Source organism: Molossus molossus, unplaced genomic scaffold, assembly GCF_014108415.1.
Source record: "Molossus molossus isolate mMolMol1 unplaced genomic scaffold, mMolMol1.p scaffold_m16_p_7, whole genome shotgun sequence".
NCBI lineage: Eukaryota > Metazoa > Chordata > Mammalia > Chiroptera > Molossidae > Molossus > Molossus molossus.
The window spans coordinates 61642081-61654832 of NW_023425401.1; the positions used below are offsets into that span (position 1 = coordinate 61642081).

At 39.9% G+C, this 12752-nt stretch overlaps 1 protein-coding gene across 1 annotated transcript in view; it reads right to left on the bottom strand.

Annotated features, from left to right (window-relative positions):
- The window catches only part of LAMB4 (laminin subunit beta 4), a 114256-nt gene that overhangs the window by 51462 nt on the left and 50042 nt on the right, over positions 1-12752 (bottom strand). Inside the window, 4 exon segments of the mRNA XM_036246316.1 lie at positions 6096-6206; positions 7278-7526; positions 7802-7875; positions 7877-7930. Of these exon segments, the coding sequence (XP_036102209.1) occupies positions 6096-6206; positions 7278-7526; positions 7802-7875; positions 7877-7930 (488 nt within the window).

The following is a 12752-nucleotide window of genomic DNA, read 5'->3' on the forward strand; positions in this document are numbered from 1 at the left end:
TTGACACACCTGAGGGTGGAATTTAACCCTGCACGACTATTTCAAAGCGTCTCTGCTCCTCCAACTCTAACCTTGGTTTTCCTGTACTCTCAGCATATGTTATTGTTTCTTACTCCATCACAAGCTTGGTCAATCTGACTCCTTAAGTGTGTCTAGGATGTATTTATTGCTCTTTGTTCCCATGTCACTTTTCTAATTGGGGCACCTAGATTATCCAATAGTTGGCAGCTCAATAGATGTCCCAACAGATGTCTCATCTTCTACTCTTGTCCTCCCTTCCCCATCAATATTCTACTGCACAGTCATAGTGATCCTTTAAAAGGCAATTTGTCAAGATAATCCCCATTGCCTCAGGATAAAATCCAAGCTTCGTATCCATCCATCCATTCATTCATGCATGCATTCCTTTCAGCTCCATAATTCGCAATACGGAAGAACCCTAGGGAGCATTTTGGAAATTCCAAGGAGTGGTTTGGATGTCACCACAGTTGGGTGAGGTGTGTTACTAGCATCTAGTGGGGGGGAGGGGGGTAAAAAATGCTATACATTCTCACAAAAAGAAGAATCATTTCTGCCTTATACAGTAGGTTTTAAATGTTCCACTGAAAATCCATGAAGAAGAAATCCTTGATTATAATTATGAGTTGAAAGCCTTACTCTATGTTTTTAAAACACATTAAACATGTTTATAACACACTTGCTTTCATGGCTGTCATGTACATAATAATTCTACATGTGTGAGCATCATGGACTTCATTGTGCTTTCTGTGCATTCATGCTTGTACATACACATATTACAGTACATACTATTGCTTTATAAATAACTTTGCTTTTATTTCTCCTTTGTATTTGCATTATAACATTGATATTCTTGGAAGATCTGTGTGCAGGTAGGCTATACTGCCTATGAATTTCATTCAGGATAGTGAAGAGTGTTGTAAAATATTTGTAATAAAAAAGAAGAGGCTGGGTCAGGTGACATTGAGAACCAATGCTTGAACCACATGAACTTTTCAGTTTCAAGCCCTCTCACAACTCCCAGCGCCTCCGACACCATGTCATGTCCTGTTACTGTCCGCATCTCCTCTTTAGAGAGTAAGCCCCGGCCTGGCAGGGAAGGTGCTTGTTTTGTTCATACTTGTGCTTACCACAGTGTCTAATTTATAGTATGTGCTGCATACAAATTTGTTCAATAGGAAATATATGTATATTTCTAGTATTGTATCTTTAAGTTGATACTTAAATAACTCTACTTTCTCCAAACACAAACCAAGGGGGGAGAGATGCAGAAGGAGGCCATATGGGCTAGGGTTGGGGATCAGGGCAGCCAACTAGGGGTTCATTATTCAAAGTTATTGGTCTGAGCCAGTTTAGAGTTGGCCATTCTTGGCATCAAACAGATGGACCAAATAACAAGAGTCCTTGTCAGCTGTAGCATTTTGTAAAGCCATGACTCACTTCTAGAAACTTCTAAGCACTTTATATTTACAAGTACGGTCCATTCCACAGTTTAAAAGAAGAATAGCAGTTTTGTACTCTAGGATACCTAATATACTTTTGGCTCTAAACACACTTTTATAAAAGAACATATCATGTAATCAGGGAGACTAAAAAAAATCTAACTGTCTCACTATGCTTGCCAAACAAAAGGAATTTATGTTGAAGGAGCCTCCAGGGATGAATAGAACTTTCATCTGGTCTTCTTGGTAATCCATTTTAGTTTTGCTGCAAATGTGAATCTGGCTGCAGAGAATAATAAACTTTGAAAGGACCAAGACCCAAGCAGTCAAGTATCTTCCCAAGCAGCAAAATTGGTGGTGTGGAAATAACTACATTGGGCTGTAATCATAAACTGTGTACCAGTTTTCTCCTACTGGACATCCCGGGTCAGGCACACTGTACCATGCTCAGATCTTCCTGCCTGCCAGCTGCTATGGTATTGAATAGCTCATAGCTGTCCCTTTCTCCAGAAAACTGGAGTCTGCCACCTTGTCCAGAAGTTAATGAACTCACTGGGGGCCAGGGGGCTGGGGTGGTGAGCCTGTAGCCAATGATTCGGGTACACACAGACCCACCACTGTGCCTCTAGTTGGAACAATTCTGTGGTGTAATCCAGAGCTCCTTGTGGGATCAGGCTGCAGCTACACTTCAGTGGAGACCACATCCTTGCTTTGGTCCTTTCCTGTCCACCCACATGCCCTCAATAAATCAGGTGTGCCTGAGTTCCTGTTTCAGCTTCTGCTTCTAAGGAATCTGACATAGAACACGACCTACGGCCTCTTCTGAGATTTCTGACAGTTTGCCAAGATTGGCTTACTCTCTTAATTTTTATTTAGGTTTTGGGATTTTCATATTTATATAAGAGAATAATTGCTTGAAAACAGATCAAATGGATATATTAAGGTAATTTCAATATAATCTATTTATATATCTATCAAACATCACTGCCATGATTTTGTTTACACGCTATCATCTGTATCAGGCTGAGAACCCTTAGAGGGCAAGAATCATCATATTTTACACCCCAGGGACCAGCACAGGGCCTGGCCCATACACACTCAGTGGATAGGTGAGGAATGTATAATTTGGATGCAAGCATTTAACACAGCATCAACTGATAATCTCTGGAGTTTACAAAGTTCAGAAATATTTAGGATATGGATTTAAAGTGAGGAGTTGGCTCTTATAAATTTGAATTTCATGACTATTATTATTAATAATAACATCCCTTTGTGATTTATTTTCTTCCTGTAACTTTCTTTACTCTGCCTGAGTTCCCAACTTTTAGCTTTTTTCCCCTTGAATTAAACCTGTTGGATATGATTTTTTTTCTTTGTAACTCATATGTTCGTTCATGAGCACAGTTCTATTTAAAGCTCCCCATTAGAGAATATAAATTGTGTGGCTAGGGGGACCATGATAGTTTAAATTTCCCATTCAAGAGGGTTTTTTTTTTTTTTTTTTTTTTACTTTCTACTTCATTTCTACCATAATATGGTAGACCTTCAACACAATATTCTATGCCTCCCACCCCCCAGGTGTAGGCTTTAGACCACCTTTGGTTAAAACTGCCATATAAAATAAAAATGACCTAGTTAAAAAGTAATTTCAGGGAAACAATGAATAATTTTTATTTAGAATAGTATGTGTCATGTAATGTTTGAGGGAATATTTGGGACATATTTAATACCACACTGAATTTAACTGGGTGTCCTGTTTCTTTCCTTCCTCTCTCCCTCCTTCCCTCCCTCCCTCCCTTCCCTCCTTCCATTTTTTTTTTTTTTTTTTTGATAAATCTTGCAATATACATTTGGTAAAATAATCTTAAAACAATGGCTTTTTAAATGTTATAATAGCTGAATTTGTTGAATAAAACTAAAGCTATATCTGCCTCATATTGAATTTTATAGTAGATGATGAAATAATAAAGTTCCAGGGTATAAATTTGAAATGTTCAATGGTGAAAAATTGAACTTTGAAGGCACAATTCACAAAATATGGATACACAGCTAATTAAATAATCTATAACCCCCTATAAAAGGCCAGAGAGTAAGTATTTTTGGCTTTGAGGCCCTAAGATCTCTGTTATAACTACTCAGCTCTGCCTTTCTGGCTTGAAAGCAGACATGGATAATATGTAAACCAAAGGACATGTCTGTGTTCCAATATAATTTGTAGTTTGTTGCTTGTCAATTAAATCAAGATATTAGAAGATTCTCATAAATATTTAAAAATACAATTTAAAGAAAGCAATTTGATTTTTATATGCAAAATTACTTTTAAAGATATCCCAAACAATTCTATACAATTCTGCTGAAAATGGATGAAACTGGTACTTTAAAAAAAAATTTTTTTTTTTGTCCTCACTTGAGGACATTTTTCCATTTTTTTGTTCAGATAGAGTGGAAGAGAGAGAGAGAGAGAGAGAGAGAGAGAGAGAGGTGAAAGGGACACATCGAGTGGTTGCCACCCGCACGACCAACCAGGGCCAGGGACAAACTACAATTGAGGTACATGCCCTTAGCGGGAACTGAACCCAGGTCTCTCTGGATCACAGGCCAACGCTCTAACTGCTGAACCAAATCAGTCAGGGCGAAACTGGTACTTTTATACATTACTGATAATCCTGAAAATTAATTGGAGAATAGCTTCCAGAAATAAATTTGATAAGTTATTTCAAGAACCATAGAACCTTTAAAATATGTTTTTATTGATTTTTTTTTAGAGAGAGGAAGTGAGAGAGAGATAGAAACATCGATGTGAGAAATACTGATTGGCTGCCTCCCGCACGCCTCCTGCTGGGGATAGAGCTTGCAACCCAGGCAGGTGTCCTGACCAGGCATTTGAACCAGGACCTCTCAGTCCATGGGACGATGCTCAAACCACTGAGCCACACTGACCGGGCCAATAGGACTATATTTTAAAATATTGAAAAATATGCACCAATTATACATAGTGAAAAATAGAAGCAACTATTTCATAGGTAGAGGAATGGATAATTAAATTATATAAATTTACTCAATGCCAAACTTTGCCCAGTAACAAGTCTGGGTCTGAAGTTGTGCACAGAGTGAGATGTTTGGAAGGCCTGTCTGTGGTTCAACTCTGTGGGAGAAAGATCCTGAAAGAAGTCACTCAAAATAAACAAAAAACAAAAACAAAATAGAAACATACTCATAGACACAGAGAACAGATTGATAGTTGCTGGAGAGGAGGGGTGTTGAAGGACTAGGTAACAAAGGTAAAGAGATTAAGAAGTACAAACTGATAGTTAAAAAATAGTCATGGGGCCCTGGGCTCAGCGGTTAGAGCGTTGGCCCATGGTCCAGAGACCTGGGTTCAATTCCCACTAAGGTCACGTACCTCGGTTGCAGTTTGTCCCTGGCCCCGGTTGGGATCGTGTGGGTGGCAGCCAGTCGATGTGTCTCTTTCACATCGATGTTTCTCTCTCTCTCTCCCTCCCTCTCTCCTTCTCGCTCTATCTGAAGATGAATGCAAAAGTGTCCTCATGTGGGGATTAAAAAAAATAGTCATGGAGGTGTAAAATACAGCATAGGGAATATAGTCAATAATATTGTAATAACTCTGTATGGTGCCAGGGGGTACTGGAAATATTTAGGGATCACTTTGTAAAGTATATGATTGTGTAACCACTATGCTGCACTCCTGAAACTAATACAAAAATATATTAAGTGTAAACTGTAGTTGAAAAATAAAATTTAAAAAGTCACTCAAAGAAATACTATTCTTTGTTTCTAAAAATAAGACTACATAAACATAAAATGCTTATGATATAATGTGAAGTGAAAAATGTCCATAATACAGACTTCTATGAGCACTCTGATTACAATATAAAAGCATAATATGTATAAATGGGAACTTGCAAGGACTAATAATTAAAGTGGTAGGACTTTACTCTAAACTCTTGGTAATGCCAATATGCTGTCATGGCTCAGAGCAAGTGCGCTGGAACCGAGCAGCTTAGCTCTGATTCCAGACTCCTCACTACTAGCTCTGTGACCCTGTGCCTCTGTTCTGTCATCTACAAATGAAGATAAAAATAGTACTTACCTTATAGAGTTGTTGGCTCCATCGGACTAAATAATCAAATATATAAAACACTTCAAATCATTAACTGGCACATGCTGTCATTCTGTAAGATTTGCAATTGTTATCAGGTAACTTTTATAGAGAATAGGTGACTTCTATAATGACACAAATACATTTACACTTCTCAAGACACATTTCACCAGAGAGTTTAAAAGTAGAATTATAGCCCTGACAGGTTTGGTTCAGCGGTTACAGCATCGGCCTGCGGTCCAGAGAGACCCGGGTTTGATTCCCGCTAAGGGCGCGTACCTCAGTTGCAGTTTGTCCCCGACCCTGATAGGTCGTGTGGGGTCGTGCGGGTGGCAGTCACTCGATGTGTCCCTTTCGTGTCAATGTTTCTCTCTCTCTCTCTCTTCCTCTCTCTCCCTCCCCATCTATCTGAACAAAAAATGGAAAAAAATGTCCTCGGGTGAGGGTAAAAAAAGTAGAATTATAATGGAGCTCAGTTTAGAAGGAAGCATCCACAAAGCTCTGTGATACTTACAGAATCAACAAGGATGTGTGAATGAGCGTGAGACCCTCCTTCCAAAGGCTGGGAAAAATAGACATCTATATAATGTTATACATCTGGTTCTAAACAGATAGGTGTGAGAATTCTGTGTTAAAAGAAATAAAGCAAAAATTCTGTGTTAAAAGAAATAAAGCAAAAATTCAGTGACCAAAAAGTACAGTTATATAACCAAAGTGACCACAGTGTTTGGTAGTGTTCTGCCTCTGCTGTGATGTGGGTTCCGCTGTGGAGCAGAGGTAAGGTCTAGGTGGACTGGATGGTAAGTAAATGCTCACATTCCAATGGCTCTTCCATAGGTTGCACTTTGCAAATAGCAAAGCCTTAGAAACTATTGGCTATGGGTTGTCATGAGTACTGTGGGAAAAAGATAATGCAAATGACCTTCATCTTATCTGCCATACTAATATCTACAGGGTCTCTGTTTTATTTTGCCACAAATCTTATTCTTATAGCATTTCATTTTCTCACATTTCAAGACTAAAGAGAGAATGGGAAAGGAATATTCTTTAGTCTTCTAATACATCTCTTCTCATGCTTAGCTTCTGGATACAAATTATTGATAGATAAACAAAATGGCTTTCATTTGTAAGGGGGAAATAGAGAATTATATCATATCAAGAGTTTCAAAATGAATCAGCAGCTCTGGTCATGTAACACACAGTGAGCACTTACAGAATGTGGTCCCTAGAGGGACTTTGGGAGTGCCTTCCCCCCGAGCTATAGAAAATATTTTTCAGTAGAAATGGTCTGTGGGCTTTCAGATTACCAAATAAAAGTTTACATAAAGAAAAGATTAGGAACTACTGCTCTAGATCAAGGATTTTTCTAATTTGTTTTCTCTTCTATTTTAGATATTTCTCAAAAGGCTGAGGAAGGGTAGTAAGGCAGTGGGAGGCAAGAGAGTAGCCTGCTTTTAGTTTTTCTCTTCTTCAGGGAAAATTCAAATGAAAATAAATACCTCTTCTGCATCCCTTGAGTCTGAATCTCTGCACATGTTAGTTTATTAAGTTTTTAGAAAAAAAATCCCAGGAGAGGCAAGATTTGTGTTATTTTAGTTATTTATTATTCTTATACAAACATTCCATCACCACTTCCTTAGACCTAGTATCTTAAATATATAACTCCAACTTTAGCTTCTCTCCCTGGAATAAAGCACGTAGCAAATGGCTCCTCATTATGTTGCTTTAATATCTTTAGGAAACACTTGGGTGTGTAATGGTCTCCAGATGTTCTACTTTTTGCAAATAATTTTATGATAAACATATCTAGCAAGACTGGGATGGAAACATTTGGTGCAAGAATGTATTTCAGCTTTTTATGACTGAAAGTGTTGGACTTAAATGTTACCTGAGTTTCATAGCAAATGGCCATGGTAAAGTCCATGGGAGAAGGAATTTTGTGACAGCCAATCTTTTTTTTTTTTTTTAAATCCTCACCTGAGGACATTTTTTTGTTTTTTTGTTGTTTTGTTCAGATGGGGGGGAGGGGGGGCGGGGGAGAGAGAGAGAGAGAGAGAGACATCGATGTGAAAGAGACAAATCGAGTGGTGCCACCCGCACGACCCAACCAGGGCCAGGGACAAATTGCAACCAAGGTACATGCCCTTAGCGGGAACCAAACCCTGGTCTCTCTGGACCGCAGGCTGACTCTCTAACCGCTGAGCCAAAACGGCCAGGGCCAGCAAATCTTAAGCCAGCCCCAGGGAGAACACTGGCAAATCCAGGTCCAGTCCATGTAACAAGCATCCCAGGGAAATGGCTTTCAGAAAACAATGTGAACAGCAGGCACGGGGCCAAAAGTCACTGAGCTCTAAAATCAGAGAGAAATATACATAAGGTTTGCCAACAATCAAGGCCCGAAAGAGTTCAGAGAAAAAGGAAAAACCCACGCATTTCCTGATGCATATATCATCCATTTGAGTCATGGATAAATTATTCTGTCCAGAATACAACCAAGAATGTGCTCAGTCTGCAGCTTTGGAACATATGTTATGTACAGAGTGATTAATTTGAAATCAATGTCCCTGGAAACCACCTTAATTTTAAGTATTCCATGTGCTAATGAATTGTGCAAATTCCACATTAATGACCTTGGGTTTTCTCAGATATAACTGTAGGATCCTGGCCAAAATATGGAGAGAAAGAAAAGATTCCTATGACTACTTCATGGATTTTGCCTAAATGTGAATGATGACAATAAGAAAACCCACATGGATTTATTATTTAGATATTTTTTTCCATGCAAACATGAGAAATGGTTTTCTATCTGCTTGGGGGCAGATAAGTACAAAACTAACTCACTTGATTAATTAACTCCCTGAAAGACTCTATATTAGAAGTCAGCCTAGGGCCATCTGGATACTGCAGATAATTTTTCTTTAATGGCTTTTGCATCTGCCTCTCCACACTCACCGCCTCCACAGGAATTCAACCTCCTATGGCTTTTGCGTGTATTGCTGCAACAGTCTCTTGGCTGTTCTCTCCATTCTCTTCCAAGTCCAATACACATTACACGCCACTGCCAACAAGCATTTCAAACTCTTTCTATCTGCCAACAGAATCACGCCCAAATTACTTAGCCTGGAGTTCAACTTGCTCTGTGTTCTACCTCAAACTCCTCTTCATTTGATAAATGTTTATTTAATAACAATTCAATGTCAGCCTCTGAATTAGGAATGCAAGGATGAGTAGGACAGAGTCCCTGCCACAGAGCAGTTTAGGATCTTGCACTGGAGACAGAAATGTGAATAAGAAATTATACCCCCAAGTTTCTATAGACAGTGGTATATGTAAACTCATCTATATGTAACATTTTTCAAACATTATAAAAACAATCACAATTGCAGGAGATGCCATAAGTACCTCTCTGGGATCCCCTTTACCTGGCTGGTGTACCCAACAACCAATTGCTATGTGTGTTGTCCCCTTTCTCTGGAGAATTGCCCTCCCACACTCCCCATTAGCTCCCACTTTTACTCCCAAAGGCTGGCCTGGTTGTCTGCAGGAGCAGGACAACTGTGTCTACAGTGTGTACTTCTGAGTGCCCTGTGGATCAACCCAAGGTTTGTTTCACCTGAGACCACATCTTACTCTTATTTCCTCTCTTTCTTGTTTTATTTACTCTCTTAAAGAGTATTTCTGAAGCCCTGGCCTGGTAGCTCAGTTGGTTAGAGCATTGTCTCAAACCCATAGACCAAGGTTGTGGGTTTGATCCCCGGTCAGAGCATAGGTATTAACCAAAGAATGCCTAAATAAAGTGAAACAATGGATCAATATCTCTCTCTCTGTCTCTCTCTCCCTCTCTTCTTCTCTCCAAAATAATTTTTTAAAAAAGTTTTCCTGAAAAACATTTTCTTAAAAAATCACATGCACCAGAATTCAGTCTTAGGCTCTGTTTTCATGGCACCTGACATGAAAAAGTTGGTATCAATTTACCTAAAAGTGACTCTAAGATGCAGTTCTGGAGGTGGCTCATTGACTGTTCAGCTGGCAATGAGAACCCCCGTGAGTAACACAACTGATGATCCCTGTTGTGCAGTAGCTGAGCAACTGCTAAAACCCTCATCTCTGGAGAACCTGGGCAGCATAAAGGGTATGGGAGGCACTGACATAAGTAATATTTCTGGCATTGAGAGATATGGGGGAAATAGTAATTATAAGGAGTGTATTGGATACCCATTGTTGGAGGTCATAGATGCTTTGATGAAAGAAAATGACAAGCTCAGGGCAATCAATCACTAATTTAGAGCGAAGTATGAGAATCAGATGGCCTCCTTAGAGGCATTTAAAGAGATTCTCATCTCGTTTAGCTAGAGGAGAAAAGAAATGAAGACCAGGCATAAGACTTAACTGTAAGATTTGTAGAACTTCAGAGAAGGCTGAATTCTCAGCTTAAGTAAGTCACCTATCCCAAAGTCAGGACCTTCACAGGTAAGTAGTGGGATCTTGAGACATGGGTGATACACAAGAGAACCTTGAACCCTAATGTTCTGAGCACCCTTGGACTGTAGAAGTAATCCACTTACTCTTATTGGAAAATGGAGAAAGCCCTGCTCAATTCCTCACACATGTGAAGACAATGCAAAAACCTAAAATGATTGCAGGTGTTCTAAAAAAAATGTGTACCATCTTCAGGATCTGCCTGTATTACTCCTTCTGACCACTTGCCTGACAACTAGGGTCAAGTTTCAGCATGATCTAACTAGGCAAGTGCTGGATCTCTGAGAGGGACATGGATAATATCTACCCGTAGCAAGTGGGAAAGAACGGCTGGGTACAGATCCTGAGGGTTCTAAACCAAGGTGACAAAATATGAAACTAGGTAAGGAGAGTTTGTTGATCATGAGTCACCAGTGAGCTAGGATTTAACACCCTGGCAAGGGCCCTGGAGCCCTGGGAAATAGATCTAATATGTTGCTAGAGTAACTCTTAGAATCTTGGCAAAAATTGTGGCACAGACTAAAGAAGTAGAGGTGCCAGAACTGCTGTATCAGGCTGTGGAGGAAAGAATATAAGGCTCAAAGAAGTAGGCATGAATTCTGGCTGGGTAGCTCAGTTGGTTAGAGTGCTGTCCCAATAGGCCATGGTTTCTGGTTTCATTCCCCATCAGGGCACATGCAAGAATCAACCAATAAATGCATACATAAAGTGCAATAGTGAAACAATCTCTCTCAAATTAAAAAATCTGTCTCTCTCAAATTAAAAAAAAAAGTAGGCATGCTAGAATGGATCTAAGATACAAGACTGGAAAACCTACCAACTGACTATGTTTTGGGAGGACATTCCATTTATCAAGACAGTAAGTAATGAAATGGTGAGAGGAGGCACCAGCATCACTGAGGAGCTGAGTATTGGGCATCCTTCACAGGCTGGTAGGATAAACCAGTACAAACCTGAGCTCCTTTGTATTAAGGTGGTGAAGAGGACCTCAGACTATCAAAGGCTGGGTAGCACCTAACTCTCAAAAGCAAGGTGAGTATAATTACATGGGCAGCAAGGTTGGAATGGGAGACAAGGGGGCCTGACCCACAAGAATCTTTTTGTGGAGATGATTAATAGAACATGGTGTTCCTAGGAGCAAGATAGATGAGCAGTCAACAAAAGTATTGCTTAATATACATAATCCAAAGTGATCAAATATGAAATAGCAGAAGACTGGGGTCAGCTGCCGTAATGTAAATACATGATCCTTTGCCAAGCTTCTAGGTGTGAGCCACTTCTCAGATCCAGAACCCAGTGGCTGAATGAGAGTCCAAGTCTTCAACACCACAGTAAGTGTAATTCTCTCACTAACTTCCCAAAGAGATCTGTGGTTATTTACTTGAAGCAACTGGGGAAGGGAAAATATCTAGAATTTTTAAGGGTTGGTAGATACAGGATCAGAGCTGATGCTGACAATCAGGTACCTGAAGTGCCACCATGGCCCCCTTATTAGAATATAAAAGTCAGGTGATAAACGAAGTCCTGGCCCGGGTCCTTTTCACAGTAGGTTCCTTGGGTTTACTGAACCACACACTGATCGTTTCCTCCAATTCCTGAATAAATAATTGGAATGGACTTGCTTAGCAGTGGACATTGGTCCCTTGACCTGTACAGTAAAAGCTCTTATAGTAGGAAATGCCAACTATAAGCTTGTAACATGCCCAACCTACATCCACCCCATACCAACCAAGATAGCAAATAACAAACAATATTGCAAATCAGAGGCAAAGTGCCACTCTCAATGAAAGGACAGAAAACAGGACTCTCCTCTTTGCTGTGGCTTTTCCATAATTTATGAGAAGCAGCTGGTAATTAAACCCCAAGATTGTTGGCTCCTCTGTTCAAACAGCAGGATAAGATATGGCTGCACTCTTCCCCCCCCCCCCCCCCCCCTCCTGCTGTTTTAGCAGTTTCAGGCTGGTTAGCAAGAAGTTGAATTAGAATTCCTCCTTGTCAGCTCCCCCATCCTTTCCCTTTCTTTCCAAACAGGTTTCTCCCCTTTGAACTCTTTATAACTTTTGTTCTAAGCTTGTTTTACAGAGATGAGAAGATGCTGATATGGCATGTCCTCTGCACATCTGCCTGAACACCTCCTGGAAAGCAAACAAACTTTTTCAAGGCAACTCTCAGCATCTGGCTAACTTAACCCAGCCCCTCCCTTTCTTGTTGCTTAGCAACAGCAGCTGCTTGCTCTTTAAAAGTACAAGCCACTCTTTCTTCACCACCGGTATTGTCCTATAAATGCTTGGCCCTTTTCTATCTTGGAAAGTAAAATAAATTTCCTCACTGGCATTTCTTCTTTGTGAATTCTTCCACAGCCCATGTCTCCAGCAACCCTAACATGCAAGACTTGGTGGTGGTTTCAATTATATTCCCCTTACAAACTTAACACAAACATAACCAAGTTGTAGCCCTGTTTGTATCTGTTGTGCTAGATGGAGTATCTTTGTCAGAGTAGATTAACACCACCCTGATCTATGATATGCAGCTATTGAAATGCAAAATATGTTCTTTTTCATCCCCATGAAGTAGAAGGAACAGAAACAATTGGTATTTACTTGGAATGTGTTGTCATGTTTATTCAGTTTTGCACGAAGGCTATTAATTCTCCTGCTCTCTGTAGCAGTATAGCGCAAAAGGATATGGACTGT